Source organism: Ranitomeya variabilis, chromosome 6, assembly GCF_051348905.1.
Source record: "Ranitomeya variabilis isolate aRanVar5 chromosome 6, aRanVar5.hap1, whole genome shotgun sequence".
In the NCBI taxonomy this organism is placed as follows: Eukaryota; Metazoa; Chordata; class Amphibia; order Anura; family Dendrobatidae; genus Ranitomeya; species Ranitomeya variabilis.
In genome coordinates this window covers 157,668,187-157,694,749 of record NC_135237.1, presented here as the reverse complement: position 1 = coordinate 157,694,749, position 26,563 = coordinate 157,668,187, and the positions used below count along the sequence as shown (strand labels likewise).

Sequence of the window (26,563 nt, the reverse complement as noted above, 5' to 3'; positions counted from 1 at the left end):
TGACACCTATTACAAAACATTATTGGCAAACATTATTGTACTTAAAAAAGAGGGGAAGGACCCTTTGGAATGTGGATCTTACCGTCCTATATCTCTGGTGAATGTGGACTATAAAATTTTCACTAAAATTCTAGCTACCAGACTAAACTCAATTATACTAGATCTTATATACCCAGACCAAACAGGTTTTATGCCAGGCAAGAATACCTCTATTAATATTAGGCGAGTTCAATCGGTAGTCCAATACAGTTCATTAGTATTAGATAACTCCTGGGCACTGGCATCGCTGGATGCGGCCAAGGCCTTCGATTCCCTCGAATGGCCCTTCCTCTTAGCATGTTTACAAAAATATGGCTTTGGAGACAAATTTCTAAAATGGGTGGGTCTATTGTATATTAAACCTAGAGCCCGTCTAATTGTAAATGGTACAATTTCTGCACCCTTTTCATTACATCGAGGAACCCGCCAGGGGTGCCCCCTCTCTCCGGCCCTCTTCGCTCTGGCGATAGAGGCTTTGGCGATACGCATGAGGTCCTCTCCAGATATTAAAGGCATAGACATAGCTGGTCGGGTGGATACCATCGGTCTGTATGCTGATATGGTGATTTTTATGGATAAAGCGGAGGAAACATTACCACAGGTGATAGCTACTATAGACGTGTTTAGTAGATACTCAGGCCTATGTATTAATTGGGATAAGTCCGCATTGATGCCTCTCTCCCACATTCCAACACCTCGCCTTGGGACCCTGTCTCCCCTTCCCATCGTAACCAGTTTTAAATATCTAGGCATACATATTTCTCAACGTAGTGGGCTTGATTTACAACTTAATATATTTCCCCTGATAGAACTGGTTAAACTTAAATTTGCAGCTTGGTCTAAACTCCCACTTTCTGTAGCTGGTCGCATTAATTTAATTAAAATGATATTACTCCCTAAACTCAATTATTTCCTTCAACACAGCGCGGTGCCGATCCCTAAACCCTTTTTTACCACTTTAAATTCTCAAACCACAACCTTCATATGGGGTACTCCCAGACCCAAACTTAATCTGTCCACGCTACAGAGGCCAAAACAGCGGGGTGGGGCAGCGTTACCGGACTTTTATTTCTATTATTTGGCAGGTCAAGCTAAAGCTCTCAACGAGTGGATGCCCAATAGGTCCCCTCCCAACTCTGAAAATCACCTTTTTCAGTCAGCTCAAATTGATTGTCCACTGCACTTTCTGGAAATGGAGAAAACCAATGCCCCACGTTTGCTACCTTTGCTCCGTTTGGCGCGATTAGTCTGGAGGCAAATTAAAAGATCTATTAAATTTACAGCCATTATAGCGGAGATGCCCCTGTGGAATAATGGCTATTTCCCAGCTTTATCTAACCACCCGTCCACTGACTTCTGGGTGGCACATGGCGTCTTCTCCATAGGTGATCTATATGACGGGGGAATTTTTGTATCGTTCGAACAATTACAAGCTAAACACAATATACCGCGATCCCAATTTTTTAGACATTTACAATTAAGGTCCGCTATTCAATCGTATATGAGACATTCGGGTGTGGGTCGTGCTATCTCTTCTTTGCCCTTGATAGGGATCCTCAAATCCCAAGGCCCTCAAGGTCTTATCTCCTCCCTCTACACCTATTTGCTATCTTCAGGTGCCACATCTGCTCTTACTTCTATTAAGGGAAAATGGGAGGGTCTTCTTTCCAATATACAGGAGGAGGATTGGGAGGACGTTCTTGAGTCTCCAGTTGGGGTGTCTCCATCGGTTAATAATAGGATGATCCAGTTATATATATTGCATCAAGCATATTTAACTCCGATACGGCTTTATAAAATGGGTCGGTATCAAACGTCAGAGTGTCAGCGATGTCACTCATTGGATGCAGACTTTATTCACATGATTTGGAGTTCTCCTGTTCCTCCAATAATGAGAAGTGAGGTGACATCCTTACTTACTTCGCTGTTATCGCTTCCTGTTCCCCTTGATCCACTAATTTGTATATTTGGAGTATGGGAGGAAGAGACTTGGGATCACTACACTGGGATCCTCCTACGGGAAACCCTTTTTATGGCAAGAAAGGCACTGGCATTGCGGTGGATGGGGGGCTCATTCCCCTCTCGGAGAACCTGGATTGATTTGGTAAATTCAATCATCCCATATGAACGCACATTGTATCAGAACAGGGGGTGTCCGGGAAAGTTTGAAAAAATTTGGGGTAGATGGAATTCTTCCCATCTTACTCTATAATTACAATATGACTGGTTTTGGGGATGAGTGGGGACTCCATGCAGGCGACAGGTACGAGGTAATGCGGCGTATTAGTAGTTAGAATAGAGATAGGTACAATTTATGATTCATATTTCTATATGTTACCAATAACTTAACGCCTTTACTTTACAGTTTCAAAAAGCGCTGGTCATAACTGAAATATTATTCTACTGTATGCTTGTCAATGCATGATTCTAATGCACTGTTTATTGTAATCAGACTTTTGGGAACAAATGTATATGTAACATGATTCATTTTGCTGTTAATAAACGAATTTAAAAAAAAAAATTTGGAACACGGTGCGTATATAAAAAATGTTAAATGCATCATTGCAATAGTACTACATGCAGCCTCAACCTCCATGACACCAGTATTCATACAAAAGCTATAATAGATATATTCAAAATATATGAGGCAGCTATATCCAAGCAGTCCAGTACATAAAGTGAATGTGCTGAACAGTATCATTAATAGCAACATCTTGGATAGTACCATACAGAGGATAAGTGTGTAATAAATTCTTATAACAAAATGAATGAGCACATATCAAATTGATACATAGAGGATCAGAAATCTGGTAAATATTTGCATGTGCATAAACCAAACTAAAGGATAATACATATAATATAGCATAAAGATCAAATCCCAACTGGTTGTGGAGCAGTCTACATAAGGGTATATAGGACATAGTAATCTCACTTGCCCATAAAACAGAAAAAAAACAGTATGAGCGTGGAGAGTGGCCCCAACGTGCGTTTCGCCTTCTGGCTTCTTGGGGGGTGGAATAACAGTCTATGATACACTATCCCTTGCCTTATTATTGTGTACTTCCCGTTTTGCATGGCACTTGGCTGTCACCACCTCCTTGCCTTGGTTTTTATTACTTTGGATATTGTTGTTTACATACATTCTGTAATTATTCCCATAGTCCTTATATTTAGCAGTGGCTAAAGTCACTCCAGCATAAATCAAAATACATTCTCAAGTGGTGAATGCCACTGAGAAAAATGAAGTGAAGGAGAAAATGCTAGTAAAAGCAAAATATTTATTATGAAACTTGTTCTAAAAGCATGTAATACATGAGACAATTATAAGAATAGACAAAAAGGGGGGGAACGGAAACCTCCAAATACCAGGGGAGACTAAACACAGCACTATGCCCGAAAAACAGAGAGCTAAATTATACAAATATCATAGAGCTCATAGAGTTATACACAAGAGTAGGTAGCACACAGACTCAGTTTTGGCATATGATAGTAGAGGCAAAAATCACTGAATGTGCAGCATTAAATCAGATGTACCCAGAGTGGTAGCAAGAATTTGCTGTAAGTCCCTGGGGAGTGAATAGACACACTATGTGGCCTGATTTATGTGCGATGAAGCCAAAGAAGGTAGCTAGAGATAGCTAGAGAGGGACGCCCCTTTTGAAGAAGCTATTTGCGAAACGGCGCTTGTCGGGCGCAGGGGAGCCCTCACAGCACCTTGTCTTAGGCGCACAGATCCGGAACATTTAATTGCAGGTAAATCACTATCTCTAGCTACCTTCTTTGGCTTCATCGCACATAAATCAGGCCACATAGTGTGTCTTTTCACTCCCCAGGGACTTACAGCAAATTCTTGCTACCACTCTGGGTACATCTGATTTAATGCTGCACATTCAGTGATTTTTGCCTCTACTATCATATGCCAAAACTGAGTCTATGTGCTACCTAATTTTGTGTATAACTCTATGAGCTCTATGATATTTGTATAATTTAGCTCTCTGTTTTTCGGGCATAGTGCTGTGTTTAGTCTCCCCTGGTATTTGGAGGTTTCCGTTCCCCCCCTTTTTGTCTATTCTTATAATTGTCTCATGTATTACATGCTTTTAGAACAAGTTTCATAATAAATATTTTGCTTTTACTAGCATTTTCTCCTTCACTTCATTTTTCTCAGTGGCATTCACCACTTGAGAATGTATTTTGATACATTCTGTAATAAAATGTTAAATTTTACTTGATAAGCTCCGGATTCCTATTCTCTTTTGGATTATTAGTTTACGTGGAAGCGCGCTTACTAAGACCGGTTCTCTCTTTTTGGATACTTATATGGATAATATTTCATAGTATATTAATAAATCTTTCTATCTTTACAAACACTTCTTTTGGTGCTGTTTTTAAATTATAGACTATGGGGCCGATTTATCGAGACTGGCATAGCACACAGTCGCACTCTGCCAGTCTTGATGGAGTACTGAGTACTCAGTCTAAGTGGCGTGCACTGCACCAGAAATGGTACTCCAGTAAGAGACTGGAGTAGCATTTCTGCCGTGCAAAACGGCAACAGTTTTGTTGAATTGGATCCTCCTCTGCTCTGTGCATTTAGTGGAGCCGATTCAAACGGGTGTGAAAACTGAAAAAGTTGCAACATTTCTGCACAACTCCAAGTTGTGCAAAAATGTATCCACTTGATGGAAAAGATTTCATTTTTGGAAGACGTGAAGGGAATTCATAGGCAAGGGGATGGGGTATCAATGATCATCATGTAGGAGGGCTGAGAAACAGATGCCTTTTACAAGTGACATCACATTCTAGTTCAATGGAAGTCAAGCACGTTGTATGAGACGGACGACTAGTTTGTACGATGACTCACAATGCTGCCGAGTGGCGACATGACAACACACAACTGAGTTCTCTGACCACAAAATGGATAAAAATTGGTAGAACACAAAGTTAAGACCTCTTCTCCTCCACCCAGCTCTCCCGCCACACACTAGGATGGTCAGTAACATTGCTGTGGGTATCCTCCCACTGCGCAGTGACATTGATTGACAGTGGTCCCGGACTAGTCTGCTACCCGCAGGCACTCTATAGCTATCAGCTATTGGACAGCTAGCTCTTGCATCCTTCCAGCTAACAAGGAAAACAAATTGAAATAATTACTAGGCCTAAAGAGTCCACTCAGTCATGCAGATCGACGAGCGTACAAATCGAATGTGTGATATCCGATTTTTAATCAGATGGCACACGAACAGCACACTCACCCATGTTATTCTATAGGGCTGTTCTCATGAACAACTTTTTTTCTTCTTCTGACTGCCTGTGAGCAAAAAAAAAATAAAATCCCAACATGCACTACTTTCATATGAAACTCGGATGAGTTTCACACATTCAAGTCTAAGGGGTGCAAGGAAAAAAAAAAAGGAAAAAAAAAAAATCGGATCAGAGTGGCATCTGATTTTAACAGATAGATTTCTATTGTAAACCTAGGAAACTGTATAGGATCATGTTCATGTTTTAATGTAGTTGTATGAAAATGAATGATTGTACATGGACATAAAAAACAGGTACAAAGATGGCACATAGATAAAAATCAGACAAAAATTGTCCAAGTTTTGTAGCTAAAACTAGGAAAAATTTTCATAAATTTGTCTGCAGGCACCCTTATAAACACTTCTGTGTATGGCCAATAATCCATAATATTTGACCATTTGGCACTAGGAACACCAGATTAATGGAAGGGTCCTGCAATATCTGCCGGCCTACATATGGCTTACCTGCATCAGTATGTAGTAGATTCCAGCCAATCCATGGGCCGCCCCCACGTACTGCTTCTTGTGCCACTGATACAGCAGAGGACATCGCTCTGTCTTGTGCTCGTCTTTGGACAGATTCTTCCCAGATTCAATGATAGCATCTACCAGCTATTGATAGATACATGGTTGATTAGCATAGATATAAAATACCTTTTTTTTTTTTTATTTAGAAACATACAATGATGAGATAGTAGCTCCAAAAACTTCAGATATTTGGTGATCACCTTCATTCAATACTTTTCCCCTAGCTATGGTGGGCCATCTCCGTCTTCATCATGCCTTTTTTCTGACAGAAGGCTCGGTCACCGCTGATAACCTTGGATTTACACAGTATAGTGACTGAGTTATAAAGCCGCTTTCACCTCCCTGCTAGTAGACTCTCACAATGAAGGACGATTACAGCACTGAACAGTAGTCAGTTTAACAAAAAGGCTATTAATTCTGACATTTCTTTTATCCCATTCGACCTCCAAGCCTCAGAAAGCAATGCAAGCATTCTTCAAAGGTGGGACAACTGCCATTAATGTGATTAGAAATAAGAAATGCTGCGTCAACTCCTCACTACTAACCTCTTTGATTGTAGCTTGGGGCACGGTGTCCGGACCGATCTCAGCATTTAGGTAGAGTAAAGCATAGAGGTAACCAGCTCTCCCATACAGCAACTCATCCGGGAGCTCAGAGTCCGTGCTGACCACCCCTCGATGCAACGCCAGTAACCTGAAGGGTAAAAATCACAAGCAAGGCTATGAATTGTGTGGAAAAGGCATTCTGACAGCACTGTAATACTTGTGATTAGTAACAATGTATTATTTATTTATTTATTTTCCAATAATTTTTATTGATTTTATACATTTTTATAAGGGAGAGGGAAAAGGGGAGGGAAAGTGTGTAAGGGGGAAGGGTAAGTAATTCCCTGTGAAACAAGAAACAATGTATTATTTTAAACACTTTTTCTACTACTGATTTTGGATTATTTTGTGCCAGTTTTTTCATGAGATCAGTCCATTATCCAAAGCTGCACTGCTCTGGCATTCTCTCAGCATAAGTAGATTTTAGAGTTTCCTTCTGTGGCCCTCGCACTCATTATACTACCTTGTGGCATGGAAAATTAAATTGAAAAAAAAAGAATAATTATAAACGGTGCAGATTTTTTTTCCCACACCTGCCTAAAATGTTTCCAAAGTAAGTATACGGTCAAAGATAGAAAAAAAATAATAACATTTCAATCAATTAACAAAATACAAACTGAATGAACAAAAGAGTAATCTAAATCAAATGAATATTTGGTGCGAGCACATTTTCACCTTCAGAACAGCATCAACTCTTCCAGAATCACTTGCACAAAGTCAAGGATTTGGCAGGATTATAATCAGGTGTATGTGGATCGCCCCCACGTAAGGGCAATGGGGTACTCGGCACCGGGTCCTACGGTTCGGGGGATGTCACGGTGGCCCGACCTGGTCCGTGGCCCTTCGAGGGGCGTCCGATAAAAGGAATAGTGAGTTTTTATGTTTTGGGAAAGGTCTTTAAAGGGGAAGTTCGTGACGCCACCTGTGGTATTCGGTCAGGGTGACCGACGCTGCTTAGGGGTCCGCTGGGGTGATGTTATGGCAGCTTGATGGTATACCTTCCCACAGGTGAAGTGTATCCCCAGGGCTTCCCAGAAGTGTAGATGGTGATGGTGGATGATGTACGGCGCAGAGAATAACGAGGAAACAAGGTTGAAGTCTCTTTACCTTTATTGGGGGCTTCAGCATCCACAGTCCAGGGTACAGACCACAGGGCAGGCAGAGTCCAGCCGGTCTGAAGGCAAATCCAGAGTCCCCTTATCCAGGTGGAAATCAGTAGCCTTCTTACTAGCGCCTGTGTGTTGTAGTACCTCCCTGCTGAGCTTGTCGGTAAGGTCCTCACAACTGTTGTAGATGTTCTAGATGTTATTTCTTCCTCTCTGTCCCCCAGATGGTGTGGATAGGACAAACCCGTATGACTGATGGCCTGAGGCTTGTTTATAGGGACCCTAGAGACGCCCCGACCCCCACAAGTTGCCACCGTGTCTCCTAGGTATTAAGGTCGGGCAGCCAACTTGGAATTGACTGTCCTGCCGGTCTCTGGAGCAAGGCTTAGAGAAAGTTGCTCCCTCGGTGTTCCGGCCACCAGCTTCGCGCCTCAGAAGGAGGCAGCCTTTACAGGGCAGAACTCCCTCTGGTGTATTCTCCTTGTGCTATGACTTCGTTTCTCACCCTGTACAACACAATTCTCTTCGTGTCCTTTCTTAGGATGCTGCCGCACGTGGGGCAGGCGCAGCTCCGTGTATTTCTGTCTAGCTAGGCCTCTGTCAGGATCCCACCCCTGTCAGGGACCCTCTGTCTGCAGCTCCGATGTTCCTCCTTTCCCCCTGTCTGCCTGACAGGTGTTGCCTGGGCAAAGCCCAGTCAGCTTCTCTCTAACTTTCTATCCAGCCCACCAGTTTTACCCTTCTGTGAGGAGTGCCCTAGTAGATAGGAGCAAGGCTCCCCCTGGTGGACTGGAGTGTGAAGTGTGGTGTATGGTTTGTGATACCTGGTAGGTAGATCTCCTTTATTGCCATCAGACGTAATATCACTCCCCCTGGTGGAAGAACGACATTACTGCAACGACCAGGACTCTGGGGTGCTGTATATGAGTAACCAGTTATACCAAACAGGTGATCCCGGTCATTGTTTTCCTTTGTAGATTGAGTCATTACAGGGGTTGTCCGATACATAAAATGTCCTTTACACACTAACCAAATGCCCTACTGTTCTCCCTATACAGCTAATCCCTATGGCTATGTGCACACGTTGCGGATTTTGCTGCGGATCTGCAGCTGCGGGTCCGCAGGAGCTTTCCATGCATTTACAGTACAATATAAACCTATGGAAAATGCAATCCGCAGTGCCCATCTTGCGGAAAAAAACATGCGGAAGCGCTGTGGGTTACTTTCCGCAGCATGTCAATTCTTTGTGCGGATTCCGCTGCGGTTTACACCTGCTCCTCTATAGGAATCCGCAGGTTGAATCCACACAAAATCCGCATAAAAACCAGGGTAAATCCGCAGGTAAAACACAGTGCCTTTTACCTGCGGATTTCTCAAAGCTCCAAAATAAATGTGCACATACCCTTAAGCTGTTTTTGTACCTTACTTGCTGTGACCTTACTTCCGAGCCCCAGCTATCACTGTGTATTCTCAAGCTACTCTGCAGTCACTTCCTCGCAGTATCGTTATTCACCTCCTCCTCCAAAAAAAACCCTAAAGCCAAAATGGGGGTGCGCGGTGCTCACTAACCACAGCTTCTTTCATCTACGCCCCCTAGTGAAGTACTGAATCGATCATTGTGAAAGAAGCAGAAAGGACTAACTGCGGTGCTGCCCCACACCTTTTAGACCAACCTGAAATGGTTTGTCATCGGGGGGCACAGCTGCGCACACTCACCCTGCTTCTATCACCGCTGCACCCTGATGATGATCCATTTCATGGCAGTGACAGGAGCTGTGTGGCGGTGCTGCGGTCACTCCTCCCTTCTTCTTTCACTGCGATTGATCTGAGAGGTCATCACGTCGAAGGAGGTGAAAAAATTTGTGGTAAGTGAATGCAACGCTCAACCATGATGATGTCCTGCGTCAGGGAGTGGGTGATCAAATTTAAAATTCGATATTTCATGTATCGGACAAACCTAATAAGTGAAACAGTTGAGGCTTAAAACTGTGCGAGGAAAAACCAAACTGACAAAGGGGAGGTTGTTTTGAACACATTCTTATTTTTCTGAATTTTTTCCACACTTCTAGAGAAAACACCACAGAAAAAAAAAGGCAAAGGTACTTACCTGTCCAGGCCTCAAATCAAATGCACTAACATGGTGCTGCGGGCCCAAGTAAAGATGGCGACTGCACAGGTGCGTTAATACCAAATGAGACAGCCAGCCTACAATCTGGGATTGGCCGCTTGGCACACCACTGCAAATAGATCTGCATGCGGCAGTGTTCACACAGAGAATGCAAAGCATCTGGATCATAGCCTATTAGTAACGTCCTGTGGCGGACTGCCCACTGCTAACTGTAATGCGTCCCATGTGAACAGAGGCCACAACTTAAAAACCACACCTGTGCAGTCGCCATCTTTACTTGCACCATGTTAGTGCATTTGATTTGAGGCCTGGACAGGTAAGCACCTTTGCCTGTTTTTTTCTGTGGTGTTTTCTCTAGAACAGTGGAGGTTTTTTCCTCCTTTTTTTCCTCCTGTTGTGGTTTTTGCTGTTAGAGTAGGACTGGCAAGCGTGAGGACCCGTGACGTTGGTTGCCAGCTTACATATTGTGGCCATAAAATTAACTAATACCTTACATATTTTGATATGTTCTTGTGCACTTTTTTACTTTTACTTTTTGAGGTGCAGTTGGGCCCTGATGGCTTTGTAAGTTGTGGCCTCTGTTCACATGGGACGCATTACAGTTAGCACTGGGCAGCCCGCAATACTAATAGGCTATGATCCAGATGCTTTGCATACTCTCTGTGAACACTGCTGCAGATTATTTATTTGCACTGGTGTGCCAAGTGGCCAATCCCTGATTGTAGGCTGGCTGTCTCATTTGGTATTACCGCACCTGTGTAGTCGCCATCATTACTTGGGCCCGCTGCACCATGTTAGTGCATTTGAGTTGAGGCCTGGACAGGTAAGCACCTTTGCTTGTTGTTTTTTCTGTGCTGTTTTCTCTAGAATAGTGGAGGTCTTTTCCTCCTTTTCGTCCTCCTGTTGTGTTTTTTTCCACACTTGCCTGAACCCCTTAGACAGTTTAATAACATATACATTATATACTCAATATAAAAACACAATTCAGGTCCCCTTCAACTAATTTTTTTTTATAAATATCCATATAAGCAAATTATAAGATGTGTGTGCCTAATGTATGTAGGGCTTAAGTTTATTAGGAATACTAGGAGACATAGTTACGTAATATAAATCTATGGAGCAGACTGCACTAACACAGTCAACGGTAATTTCTTCCCTCTTAGACAGTATGATCTGCTACTAGACAGTAGTAAAATTTACTAAATTTATCACAGTGGCTCATGGAGGATGAAATATTTGGCATACGTTTACACCACCTATTAGTTGGTGCCAATTTTCAATTGCTACCAGAAGTTTGGGGAATTGTTGTATCATGGGCCATACCCCTTAATGTGTGTAAGACCACTTCTTGCTAACCCATGCCTGATTTTTCAGCATTGAGCAAAAACTACACAATGTGATGTAAATTTTTGTACCCAAATTAAGCCCGATTTTAATGAACTTTGTTTATTACATCTCCCCACTGTATGTGTAAAGGAAGACAAGGAATTTTGTGACATGGAATAGTATCAGGCAATTTGGTGCTCTATGACAGCGAATTGGACTTCTGACCCTCATATAGAGTATGAAATTATATATATTATATATGAAAAAACGTTGGAGGTGATAGGGCTTACAACTAGGAAGTCCTAAGGTTTAGCTAGAGGTCGGAAGGCCTAGGACTGTCTCTGTGAGATTCACGTGAATTACTGTGCATGTGGGAGAAGAAAAATAAACTTGTTTAAGGGCAGTTATAAATGATAATCCACTGTGATAGGGAGCAGTTAGAGGGCCATAAAACACGGACATCGGTTACATCACAATTGTCGGACTGGCCGGTACCTCTCCTGACTCGAGTGTGATAGCTCCATAGAAATACAGGCCGTCATGTTCAGGCCAGGAGAGCTGCCGGTCAGTCCGAGCATTGTGATTCGAATCTTGTCATCCGTTGTAGACGGTCGCCTGACTGTGCCCTTAAGGTGAAAGTTATCTGTACCAACCAACTAAAGCATCTTCTCCCGACAGTGAAATAGTTAAGATGTAGAGTGGTTCAGCTACAGGTGACAGTGAAAACCAGCAAGAATTTACATGCCAGGTTGTGAAATCCCTCTTCCCAGAGGGACAGTGCTGTCTTTTAAATAAAAGCATCCTTAAAAGTCTCACATTTCCATTAGCTAGAACAAACGTGATGTTACCCAATATGAGACAGGTTCTTTTTTCTTTTTAACGACTTGCCTTAACGTAACTAAGGATTCACATTAAGGATATAAATGGGATGTTCATGGATTTAGCTGCACTGCCGTGAAGGAAAACCACTAGGGAAATTAATGTATGTCAAAGCATAATTAGCAACACCAATAACAAACATGCCCAGTCACTTCAGATTACTAAATAAACCAAAACAGCATTATGGGCAAAACAGGGCAGGGCATGAGCCAGCAAACTGTGCCTCTGTCCATGCAGTACTACTGATCCCTCTACCACAGAGATGTCCAACTCAAAAAGACAAAGGGCCAAAATTAAAAGATTGGATAAAGTAACGGGCCAACCTTGATATTTATTAAAAAAAATGTCTACAACTGAGGAAGTACAAAGTATATTTTAAGTAAAAGATCTTAGAGTAAATATTGGAATAATACAATATGCCATATAAGAGCAGTAAAAGGCATATGGCCTAATTTAAATATCTAATAATAAAAGGATAAAAAAAACCTTGATTAATACAAATAATAAAGCATGATGCCAAGAAAAATGCCCCTCCCATGAGTTTCACATCCAGTGGGACCTGTGCCCACATAGTGCTCCATACAGTATAACGAGCCCTGCATTGCCTTCCATACAGTATAATAGCCCCCAAGTAGTGCTCCATACAGTATATTGGCCACAAAATGTGCTCCATACAGTATAATAACCCCCACATAGTGCTCCATACGATATAATGGCCTCACATGGTGCTCCATGATGTTGCTGCTCCCTCCTTCATCATTGCTTTCCATTGTATCGGAATCAAGGATGCCGATAAAGTTGAAAATTCGATGCAAAAACAGGGACCTGCCCGGTGTTGTAGGCCAAATATACTCACACTGAGGGCCAGATTTGGCCCACAGGCCAGAGTTTGATATATGTGCTCAACCAGCTAGGTCTGCAAACTGCAGATTCCCAGCATCCCCTCACAGGTGCAGGCTGTCAAGGTATGTTGGGAGCTGTAGTCTTACAAGGTGGAGTAACCCCTGCTCTACAGGATACAATGGTACTGAAGACTGAAAAACACACAAATATTTGACAGGAAGGGGCTTTGACAGAAAGGGGTCTCTCCACACAATGCATCTTGCTTGCTGTGTAAACCACTGCCAAAAAAGCCTACAATGGGTAAGTGATCATCAGAAATAGATCACCAAGTGATGGAAAAGCAGATACACATACAAAGTTATATTTAAAACTTGCAGAGCGCAAAACTTATAGCTGAACTCAATACAAACCTCTACTACCTCCCAAACTGCAGATAAAGACAAGACACAATAAAAGAGCTATTACTATTAATAGTAGGCTTGGAAATAGTGTGGGAAAGTTTATCAATCTGCCCAGTTAGTAAGAGTCTAACCCCGCAGTGATCAGAAGCCTAATGGATTTTTTTCTATCTAATTCCACTTTACAATTTTTCTCACCACTCCTTGTCGGAAGCAGCTCCCTGGCTTTTGCCAAGTGTCCTTCCCCGCTATTCCAGACTAGGAGCGATACTTCATCCCTATCTGGTGCAGACTGACACCACACAGTGGATACACGTTTGTCTCCAAACTAATCAAACAGTTCAAAATAGAGCAGTTCTCATTGTTGTAAGTGCAATAATTCTTTTCCAAAAGCTGGTGCCATTTTATTTTGAACAGCTGTAGTTCACAGAAAGATGATAATGGAAATAGAGAGGACAGAAAGAAATAAACTGCTTAGATCCTGATTAAAAGTTACTTCACCATACCTTAAATGTAATACAAAATCTATATATATGAGGCATCGTGATTACTCGCTAATCCCGCCCCCTGCACAGTAGCTCCGCCCCCACATTACCACACACAATCCCCCCACATTACCACACATAATCCCGCCCCCCACATTACCACACACAATCCCGCCACCCCACCACATTACCACAGATAATCCCGCCCCCCACCACATTACCACAGATAATCCCGCCCCCCCACCACATTACCACATAATCCCGCCCCCCACCCCATTACCACAGATAATCCCGCCCCCCACCACATTACCACACATAATCCCACCCCCCACCACATTACCACACATAATCCCGCTCCCCCAACACATCACCACACATAATCCCGCCCGCCCACCACATCACCCATCATCCCGCCCGCCCACCACATCACCCCACATCATCCCACCCGCCCACCACATCACCCCACATCATCCCGCCCCCACCACATCACCACACATAATCCCTCGCCCCCACATCACCACACATAATCCCGCCCCCCACCCCATTACCACACATAATCCCGCCCCCCACCACATTACCACACAATCTCGCCCCCACCACCCCTTTACCACACATAATCCCGCCCCCCACCCCATCACCACACATAATCCCGCCCCCCACCCCATCACCACACATAATCCCGCCCCCCACCCCATCACCACACATAATCCCGCCCCCCCACCCCATCACCACACATAATCCCGCCCCCCACCCCATCACCACACATAATCCCGCCCCCCCACCCCATCACCACACATAATCCCGCCCCCCACCCCATCACCACACATAATCCCGCCCCCCCACACCATCACCACACATAATCCCGCCCCCCCACTCCATCACCACACATAATCCCACCCCCAACACATCACCACACTATTGTTATTAACTTAATTTTAAGTTAAATTACCACCTGCGTAAGCGCTATTGAATGTTGTCATTATTTACTTTAGTTTAATCACCAGCAGCATTAATTAGATAGCAATGACCGTGCCGAGCGTTAGCTGGCTGGAAACATCTAGTCTATATATATGAGGCATCGTGATTACTCGCTAATCCCGCCCCCTGCACAGTAGCTCCACCCCCCACAACATCACCACACACAATCCCGCCCCCACACCCCATTACCACACACAATCCCACCCCCCCCCATTACCACACACAATCCCGCCCCCCCACCCTATTACCACACAATCCCGCCCCCCCACCCCATTACCACACATAATCCCGCCCTCCCACCACATTACCACACATGATCCCGCCCCCCAACCACATCACAATACATAATCCTGCCCCCCCACCACATTAACACAGATAATCCCGCCCCCCACCACATTACCAAACATAATCCCGCCCCCACCACATTACCACACATAATCCCGCCCCCCCACCACATTACCACACACAATCCCGCCCCCCCACCCCATTACCACACATAATCCCGCCCTCCCACCACATTACCACACATGATCCCGCCCCCCAACCACATCACAATACATAATCCTGCCCCCCCACCACATTAACACAGATAATCCCGCCCCCCACCACATTACCAAACATAATCCCGCCCCCACCACATTACCACACATAATCCCGCCCCCCCACCACATTACCACACATAATCCCGCCCCCCCACCACATTACCACACATAATCTCGCCCCCACCACATTACCACACATAAATCCCGCGCTCCCAACACATCACCACACATAATCCCGCCCCCCAGCAATTTATGTTTCGTTATGAAATTTAATTAGATGCTGGAATTAATAAAAAACGCACATCTTACTGAATCCAGTTTGTTTTTTATTTTACACTGTGAATAAAATGTATTATTAGTATTATTCAGATTTTTAATGAGTATTATTGTTATTAACTTAATTTTAAGTTAATTTACCACCTGCGTAGGCATATTGAATGTTGTCATTATTTACTTTAGGTTAATCACCAGCAGCGTTAATTAGATAGCAAAGAGCGTGCCGAGCGTTAGCTGGCTGGAAACAGCTAGTATGTAACAAAAAGCAGCTCACTTCACAAAAACTACAACTACTACCCTTGAGAAAGCATGGTGAGGCGAAACCAGTTGAGGTGTTCTCTAAGGTAGTAGTTGTATTTTTTTCCCCTTTAATAACATTTGTATATGCTTATCTTCTTATTCTATAGGACTAATCTATGAATCCTGATCTGGATATAGATGAATTAATTGTAAGGTATACATACAAAAAAAAAACAGGGAAGAGAAACTTGGCTTAATTTTCTCTATGACGCAAAGGAATTTTACTTTTGTTTAGTTGAATCTTTATTACTATGTAAATAATATCACGTGTTGTACAGCACACCAATATTGTATGTATAAACCAAACAAACAAATATGGACCTCAGAGCAATATATATTCGAAATCTTAATGCATTTTCATTGAGAAAAATATGTTAAAAATGTATAAAAAAGCCATAATACATAAACAATGAAAGAGAAAGGGGTAGTGACTGATTTAATAATATTGTATGTATTTGTTTTACAGTGAGGTTTGACAAAGACCCAGGCAGGGTCGAAACGTTACCTTTCCATCACTATTTCACCTTGCTGTGGTGTTTTGTTTTGTTTTTTTCTGCACATGTAACAAACAAGAGATAACTTTTGCAAATTATATCAGTGTATCAGTGCAGCTGTTTCCTTCTTACTTGGATTTGTAACTTAGACAAAAGACCTCTCTTGGACTGAAAGGGCTCCACCCTATGGTACCAATCTGAACTTGTAGGGGAGGAAGAATGGCTTGCAGTCTGGCACAGGGGGGAAAGGCCAAAGACTGCTTCTGACGAGGAGTGGTGAGAAAATTTCAAAGTGGAATTACATAAAAAAAAATTCAATAAGAAAGCTTACTGCTGCAGGGACGACCCGGTGCAAAGATAGTGGGCATTAGGCAAATCAAATACACATGATTCACATAAATAAAAAATTATAAAACTTTTTAAATGCGGAAAAAAAAAAAACATTTACAAAAAGTGAAGCAATGGCGAAATGATCATCAGAAGGAAGTGTAATAAAATGAAGTGTAATTCAACAAGTGCTAAAACGTTAGTAATAAAATAACACCATAACAGGTCACATGCACGTCATTACTAATATAACTCCATAATAATGTGGTGAGATTGTGACTCCCAAGGAAAGAAATGGGGAGATGTCACAGAAGATGTATCAAGAAAGTGCAAAACATCAGGGCAAATAAAAAAAAAATATATATAATATTATTATTATTATCATCATTATTATAGTACCGACAGAGTGTCTACCTCCTCTGGAATGACACCACCCTTTATTGCTGCAGGGAAGAGATGATTTCTATTTAGACTGATTGATATAATTGCCAACACTAACACCAAGCCTACTATTAATTGTCTTCTTTAATGGAAAAAGCAGGTCTAGTTGATAAATCAGGTTTTCTTTCCCCATTGTAAAAGTGACCCCACATAACTTAACGGGAACCCGTCACCTCGATTTTAGCTATTAAACTGGCCCCAGTGCACAGTTAGTGATGCGATGTGCCCAACATCACTGCAACCACGTACAAATCCTGTGCGTGCGCACTGCCCATCCAATCTCTGGGCATGCGCACTGACTGTGGATGTACAGCTCTAGCCTCCTATCAGATGGACGCATGCTCTGGAGTGCAGAGACACAGTGACGCGTATAGTGTGCGCCCCCACCCGTCATGTAGCCGCTGACTCAGAGCAGCTCCAGCGCATGCGCATATCTGACATGAAGCTGGGGCTGGGGCAGGAAGAAGAAGAAAATAAGAAAGAAGAACTGCCATGTTGCTTTATTCAGTGCAGATAACACAAACAAACAGCACCATGTGCACAACCAGTATGTTCTCCCATTGAAATATATAGGAAGCTTATTCACATCATATGTTAATTTCTTTTATGGATTTTGGAGCAGAATAGGTTTCAAAATACCTATCAAAAAATGACGAACATAGCCTGCAAGACTTAAAGGATCCTTTGCTAATGTCTTAGTGCCAGACACTCCCTTAAAAGATCTTGTAGACTCCATGCCTGAGTGGGTCAAATGTGTTTCAGCTACATCAGGGGACCTACACAATATTAGGATTTAATGTTATGGCTTATCAAGGCATATTAAGACTTTTGCGAGCATTGACAACCACATAAACGTCCGGAGTTGAACTCGCAAAGTAATTAATCAGTGTCTGGTCATTGCGCTTGTGTCAGCAGGATTAGCTATGGAAATAATATTGAGCTTTGAGATTCATTCCTCCCTTGATGTAGAAGAGAATAATCTATGCAAGTGTATAGAATGTAATGGTTTTTCCTTTGCAGGATGTCGGTAAATTTTGGTCAGTATTCTCCTACTGTAATTTGTAAGCCAAATCTAGGAATTGATCCAAATCTTTTTGCTGTAGGTTCCACTACTGGTGTCGGAGACATAGTACTGACCAAAATATGGCTATGGAAAAGTGCTTTTAGTTTGTATGTTAGTAATCTTGTGGAAGTTAGTCCTTACTTTGTAATGCAATCCTTGGATTCCACTTCATTTTGAAGTTTGTGATGGACGACAGCACCTACAGCGAGCGGCCCGGCATCGCCACACAGGAATGTCACTCTTCGGCCATTCAGGTTCCGCAGAATTCTCTTCACATAATCAAGAGAACGCAGCAAATGAGCCTGGTCCTTGGTGACACGATACAGCTGCAAGTAGAGCAAGGCTATGCCTAGGAGAGAACAGCAATAATAATAATAATAATAATAATAATAATCATTCTACTGCAGTCCCAATCAACCAAGATGATCACCAACTATACATGTTATATACACGAGACAGACATGTATATCCCCTCCAGATATTTTTGTTCAGCACTGACATACTGCTGTGTTAGGTCCCGAAATGAGATGCCACAGGCCTCACAATCACACGGGAGAGGCCTATCTAGGTTTTTAACGCATGAACCTTTTACCTTCAATATTTTCTTTCTGAGCATCTATATATATATATATATATATATATACTAGCTGTACTACCCGGCTTCGCCCGGGTTAATGACTGCTGTTAGCAAAATAGAATGTGATAACAAAAATTTATTCTGCACACAAAAACCACAAAACAAATAGATAGAAATGTAATTATTAAAAGGCAAAAACTAAGCTAATAGAAGAATTTCACAACATATATTAGCTTTGTTATACTGAGAATGTCTTTGTTGCCTATATTAACCAATCAGAGCTCAGATTAATTAACTGTAGCAAAATAGAAGCTGTGCTGTGATTGGTTGCTATTGGCAGCCTGATAAATCCCCAGCCAACAGTAAGCCCTCCCCCCGGGCAGTATATATATGCTCACACATACACATAATAGACTGGTCATGTGACTGACAGCTGCCGGATTCCTATATGGTACATTTGTTGCTCTTGTAGTTTGTCTGCTTATTAATCAGATTTTTATTTTTGAAGGATAATAACAGACTTGTGTGTGTTTTAGGGCGAGTTTCGTGTGTCAAGTTGTGTGTGTTGAGTTGCGTGTGGCGACATGCATGTAGCGACTTTTTGTGTGTCGAGTTGCATGTGACAGGTTAGCAAAATAGAATGTGTTAACAAAAATGTATTCTGCACAAAAAAAACACAAAACAAATAGATAGAAATGTAATTATTAAAAGGCAAAAACTAAGCTAATAGAAGCATTTTACAACATATATTTCAACACCAGATATATTCCACACAGATTTAACTAAATTGGCCAAGTAATGTGAAGTAATCTTCTACTACTTATTCGAGAGCCTTTTGATAAACGACATTCTTAGTTTTTCCTTCAGGTGCAAAGACAAACAGATTTTTGGCTGTTCCAACTCTTGAACAGGCCACATAAAGTTGACCATGAGAAAAGCATGGAGATTGTAAATCTAAGCTAGCTGAAGAGCCCGGCGTTGCCTGGGCATAGTAAATATCTGTGGTTAGTTATAGCACCTCACTTCTCTTATTTTCCCATCACGCCTCATTTTCAACTCACACCTCTCATTTTCACCTCAGTATATACATGTTTGTCATCTCCCTTGTATATAGTATACACCTGTATGTCATCTCCTGTATATAGTATATACCTGTATGTCATCTCCCCTGTATATAGTATATACCTGCTGTGTGTCATCTCCCCTGTATATAGTATATACCTGTAGGTCATCTCCTCCTATATATAGTATGTCATGATCTCAATGGCAAGAGAACATAGCATCAGCATATATAGGAACTAGCTCTTGGAAGATGGGAACTGAGCTGACCATGAACTAAACCTAACACACAACTAGCAGTGGCCGGGTAGCATGCCTACGTTGATTCTAGATGCCCAGCACCAGCCGGAGGACTAAATAATGCTAGCAGAGGAAAATAAGTCCTAGCTCACCTCTAGAGAAATACCCCGAAAGGAGACAGAGGCCCCCCACATGTATTGGCGGTGAATTAAGATGAAATAACAAAACGTAGTATGAAAATAGGTTTAGCAAATTTGAGGTCCACTTACTACATAGCAGAAGACAGAAAGAACACTTTCATGGTCAGCTAAAAACCCTATCAAAACACCATCCAGAAATTACTTTAAAACTCTGGCATTAACTCATAACACCAGAGTGGCAATTCCTGTTCACAAGAGCTTTCCAGACACAGTAACGAAACTACAGCTGTGAACTGGAACAAAAATGCAAAAACAAACATGGACAAGAGTCCAACTTATCTAGTAGTTGTCTAGGAGCAGGAACAAGCACAGAGAGGCTTCTGATAACATTGTTGACCGGCAAGCAACTAACAAAGCAGCAAGGTTATATAGCGACTCCCACATCTTGATGGGAACAGGTGAACAGAGAAGATGAAGACACCAGTTCAATTCCACCAGTAGCCACCGGGGGAGCCCAGAATCCAAATTCACAACAGTACCCCCCCCTCAAGGAGGGGGCACCGAACCCTCACCAGAACCACCAGGGCGATCAGGATGGGCCCTATGAAAGGCACGAACCAGATCAGAGGCATGAACATCAGATGCATTCACCCAAGAATTATCCTCCTGGCCGTATCCCTTCCACTTGACCAGATACTGGAGTCTCCGTCTGGAAACACGAGAGTCTAAGATTTTCTCCACAACGTACTCCAACTCACCCTCAACCAACACCGGAGCAGGAGGCTCAACGGAAGGCACAACCGGTACCTCATACCTGCGCAATAATGACCGATGAAAAACGTTATGAATAGAAAAGGATGCAGGGAGGTCCAAACGGAAGGAAACAGGGTTAAGAATCTCCAATATCTTATACGGGCCGATGAACCGAGGCTTAAACTTAGGAGAAGAGACCCTCATAGGGACAAAACGAGAAGACAACCACACCAAATCCCCAACACAAAGCCGAGGACCAACACGACGGTGGCGGTTGGCAAAAAGCTGAGTCTTCTCCTGGGACAACCTCAAATTGTCCACCACCTGCCCCCAGATCTGATGCAATCTCTCCACCACAGCATCCACTCCAGGACAATCCGAAGATTCCACCTGACCAGAGGAAAATCGAGGATGAAACCCCGAATTACAGAAAAACGGGGACACCAAAGTGGCAGAGCTGGCCCGATTATTGAGAGCGAACTCCGCCAATGGCAAAAAAGCAACCCAATCATCCTGGTCAGCAGACACAAAACACCTCAGATATGTCTCCAGGGTCTGATTAATCCGCTCGGTCTGGCCATTCGTCTGAGGATGGAAAGCGGACGAAAAAGATAAATCTATGCCCATCCTAGCACAGAATGCCCGCCAAAATCTAGACACGAATTGAGTCCCTCTGTCAGAAACGATATTCTCAGGAATACCATGCAAACGAACAACATTTTGAAAAAACAGAGGAACCAACTCGGAAGAAGAAGGCAACTTGGGCAGAGGAACCAAATGGACCATCTTAGAGAAACGGTCACACACCACCCAGATGACAGACATCTTCTGAGAAACAGGCAGATCTGAAATAAAATCCATCGAGATGTGCGTCCAAGGCCTCTTAGGAATAGGCAAGGGCAACAATAATCCACTAGCCCGAGAACAACAAGGCTTGGCCCGAGCACAAACGTCACAAGACTGCACAAAGCCTCGCACATCTCGTGACAGGGAAGGCCACCAGAAGGACCTTGCCACCAAATCCCTGGTACCAAAAATGCCAGGATGACCTGCCAACGCAGAAGAATGAACCTCAGAGATTACTCTACTGGTCCAATCATCAGGAACAAACAGTTTATCAGGTGGGCAACGATCAGGTCTATCCGCCTGAAACTCCTGCAAGGCCCGCCGCAGGTCTGGAGAAACGGCTGACAATACCACTCCATCCTCAAGGATACCTGTGGGCTCAGAGTTACTAGGCGAGTCAGGCTCAAAACTCCTAGAAAGGGCATCCGCCTTAACATTCTTAGAACCCGGTAGGTATGACACCACAAAATTAAACCGAGAGAAAAATAATGACCAACGCGCCTGTCTAGGATTCAGGCGCCTGGCGGTCTCCAGATAAATCAAATTTTTGTGGTCCGTCAATACCACCACCTGATGTCTGGCCCCCTCAAGCCAATGGCGCCACTCCTCAAAAGCCCACTTCATGGCCAAAAGCTCCCGATTCCCAACATCATAATTCCGCTCAGCGGGCGAAAATTTACGGGAAAAGAAGGCACAAGGCCTCATCACGGAGCAGTCAGAACTTTTCTGCGACAACACTGCCCCAGCTCCGATCTCAGAAGCGTCGACCTCAACCTGAAAAGGTAGAGCAACATCAGGCTGACGCAACACAGGGGCAGAGGAAAAACGGCGCTTAAGCTCCCGAAAGGCCTCCACAGCATCAGGGGACCAATCAGCAACATCAGCACCCTTCTTAGTCAAATCGGTCAATGGCTTAGCAATATCCGAAAAACCAGCAATAAATCGACGATAAAAGTTAGCAAAGCCCAAAAATTTCTGAAGACTCTTAAGAGAAGAGGGCTGCGTCCAATCACAAATAGCTTGAACCTTGACAGGATCCATTTCAATGGAAGAGGGGGAAAAAATATATCCCAAAAAGGAAATCCTCTGTACCCCAAAAACACACTTAGAACCCTTCACACACAAAGAATTAGACCGCAAAACCTGAAAAACCCTCCTGACTTGCTGGACATGAGAGTCCCAGTCATCCGAAAAAATCAGAATATCATCCAGATACACAATCATAAATTTATCCAAATAATCGCGAAAAATATCATGCATAAAGGACTGGAAAACTGACGGAGCATTTGAAAGACCAAAAGGCATCACTAAATACTCAAAGTGGCCCTCGGGCGTATTAAATGCGGTTTTCCACTCATCCCCCTGCCTGATTCGCACCAAATTATACGCCCCACGAAGGTCAATCTTAGAGAACCACTTGGCCCCCTTTATGCGAGCAAACAAATCAGTCAGCAACGGCAATGGGTATTGATATTTAACAGTGATTTTATTCAAAAGCCGATAATCAATACATGGTCTCAAAGAGCCGTCTTTTTTTGACACAAAGAAAAAACCGGCTCCTAAGGGAGATGACGATGGACGAATATGTCCCTTTTCCAAGGACTCCTTTATATATTCTCGCATAGCAGCATGTTCAGGCACAGACAGATTAAATAAACGACCCTTTGGGTATTTACTACCCGGGATTAAATCTATGGCACAATCGCACTCTCGGTGCGGAGGTAACGAACCAAGCTTGGATTCTTCAAAGACGTCACGATAGTCAGACAGGAACTCAGGAATTTCAGAGGGAATAGATGATGAAATGGAAACCACAGGTACATCCCCATGAGCCCCCTTACATCCCCAGCTCAACACAGACATAACTCTCCAGTCGAGGACTGGGTTGTGAGATTGCAGCCAAGGCAATCCTAGCACCAAATCATCATGTAGATTATACAGCACCAGAAAGCGAATAATCTCCTGGTGATCCGGATTAATACGCATAGTTACTTGTGTCCAGTATTGTGGTTTATTATTAGCCAATGGGGTGGAGTCAATCCCCTTCAGAGGAATAGGAGTCTCCAAAGGCTCTAAATCATACCCACAGCGTTTGGCAAAGGACCAATCCATAAGACTCAAAGCGGCGCCAGAGTCGACATAGGCGTCCGTGGTAATAGATGACAAAGAGCAAATCAGGGTCACAGGTAGAATAAACTTAGACGGTGAGGTGCAAATGGAAACAGATTTACCAAGCTTTTTAGTGCGTTTAGAGCATGCTGATATAACATGAGTAGAATCACCACAATAGAAACACAACCCATTTTTCCGTCTAAAATTCTGCCGCTCGCTTCGGGACAGAATTCTATCACACTGCATACTCTCTGGCGACTTCTCAGTGGACACCGCCAGATGGTGCACTGGTTTGCGCTCCCGCAAACGCCTATCGATCTGAATAGCCATTGTCATGGACTCATTCAGACCCGCAGGCACAGGGAACCCCACCATAACATCCTTAATGGCATCAGAGAGACCCTCTCTGAAAGTCGCCGCCAGGGCGCACTCATTCCACTGAGTAAGCACAGACCATTTACGGAATCTTTGGCAGTAAATTTCCGCTTCATCTTGCCCCTGAGATAGGGACATCAAAGTTTTTTCTGCCTGAAGCTCCAAATGAGGTTCGTCATAAAGCAACCCCAAGGCCAGAAAAAACGCATCCACATTGAGCAACGCAGGATCCCCTGGTGTCAATGAAAAAGCCCAGTCTTGAGGGTCGCCCCGGAGCAAGGAAATCACAATCCTGACCTGCTGTGCAGGGTCTCCGGCAGAGCGAGATTTCAGGGACAAAAATAATTTGCAATTATTTCGAAAATTCTGAAACCCAGATCTATTCCCCGAGAAAAATTCCGGCAAAGGAATTCTCGGCTCAGATACAGGTGCATGACAAACAAAATCTTGCAAATTTTGTACCTTCGTGGCGAGATTATTCAAACCTGCAGTTACACTCTGAAGATCCATTACAAACAGGTGGACACAGAGCCATTCAAGGGTTAAGAGGAGGTAAGAAGCAGCTAGACAGCAATTAAGGGCTAGACAGCAAAACTCTGAAGGGAAAAAAAAAAAAAAAATTTTCCTTAAACACTTCTCTATCTCCTGCTTCAGCCCAAACAATTAACACTTTGCGGTCCGGTCAAACTGTCATGATCTCAATGGCAAGAGAACATAGCATCAGCATATATAGGAACTAGCTCTTGGAAGATGGGAACTGAGCTGACCATGAACTAAACCTAACACACAACTAGCAGTGGCCGGGTAGCATGCCTACGTTGATTCTAGATGCCCAGCACCAGCCGGAGGACTAAATAATGCTAGCAGAGGAAAATAAGTCCTAGCTCACCTCTAGAGAAATACCCCGAAAGGAGACAGAGGCCCCCCACATGTATTGGCGGTGAATTAAGATGAAATAACAAAACGTAGTATGAAAATAGGTTTAGCAAATTTGAGGTCCACTTACTACATAGCAGAAGACAGAAAGAACACTTTCATGGTCAGCTAAAAACCCTATCAAAACACCATCCAGAAATTACTTTAAAACTCTGGCATTAACTCATAACACCAGAGTGGCAATTCCTGTTCACAAGAGCTTTCCAGACACAGTAACGAAACTACAGCTGTGAACTGGAACAAAAATGCAAAAACAAACATGGACAAGAGTCCAACTTATCTAGTAGTTGTCTAGGAGCAGGAACAAGCACAGAGAGGCTTCTGATAACATTGTTGACCGGCAAGCAACTAACAAAGCAGCAAGGTTATATAGCGACTCCCACATCTTGATGGGAACAGGTGAACAGAGAAGATGAAGACACCAGTTCAATTCCACCAGTAGCCACCGGGGGAGCCCAGAATCCAAATTCACAACAGTACCCCCCCCTCAAGGAGGGGGCACCGAACCCTCACCAGAACCACCAGGGCGATCAGGATGGGCCCTATGAAAGGCACGAACCAGATCAGAGGCATGAACATCAGATGCATTCACCCAAGAATTATCCTCCTGGCCGTATCCCTTCCACTTGACCAGATACTGGAGTCTCCGTCTGGAAACACGAGAGTCTAAGATTTTCTCCACAACGTACTCCAACTCACCCTCAACCAACACCGGAGCAGGAGGCTCAACGGAAGGCACAACCGGTACCTCATACCTGCGCAATAATGACCGATGAAAAACGTTATGAATAGAAAAGGATGCAGGGAGGTCCAAACGGAAGGAAACAGGGTTAAGAATCTCCAATATCTTATACGGGCCGATGAACCGAGGCTTAAACTTAGGAGAAGAGACCCTCATAGGGACAAAACGAGAAGACAACCACACCAAATCCCCAACACAAAGCCGAGGACCAACACGACGGTGGCGGTTGGCAAAAAGCTGAGTCTTCTCCTGGGACAACCTCAAATTGTCCACCACCTGCCCCCAGATCTGATGCAATCTCTCCACCACAGCATCCACTCCAGGACAATCCGAAGATTCCACCTGACCAGAGGAAAATCGAGGATGAAACCCCGAATTACAGAAAAACGGGGACACCAAAGTGGCAGAGCTGGCCCGATTATTGAGAGCGAACTCCGCCAATGGCAAAAAAGCAACCCAATCATCCTGGTCAGCAGACACAAAACACCTCAGATATGTCTCCAGGGTCTGATTAATCCGCTCGGTCTGGCCATTCGTCTGAGGATGGAAAGCGGACGAAAAAGATAAATCTATGCCCATCCTAGCACAGAATGCCCGCCAAAATCTAGACACGAATTGAGTCCCTCTGTCAGAAACGATATTCTCAGGAATACCATGCAAACGAACAACATTTTGAAAAAACAGAGGAACCAACTCGGAAGAAGAAGGCAACTTGGGCAGAG

General features: G+C 43.5%; 1 protein-coding gene across 1 annotated transcript in view; it reads right to left on the bottom strand.

Moving 5' to 3' along the window:
• LANCL2 (LanC like glutathione S-transferase 2) overlaps positions 1 to 26,563 on the bottom strand; it is an 80,643-nt gene that overhangs the window by 28,785 nt on the left and 25,295 nt on the right. The window contains exons 3-5 of the mRNA XM_077269150.1: positions 18,203 to 18,410; positions 6,416 to 6,563; positions 5,808 to 5,954 (exon numbers count right to left, since the gene is read on the bottom strand). Of these exons, the coding sequence (XP_077125265.1) occupies positions 5,808 to 5,954; positions 6,416 to 6,563; positions 18,203 to 18,410 (503 nt within the window). The remainder of the gene's footprint in view (positions 1 to 5,807; positions 5,955 to 6,415; positions 6,564 to 18,202; positions 18,411 to 26,563) is intronic.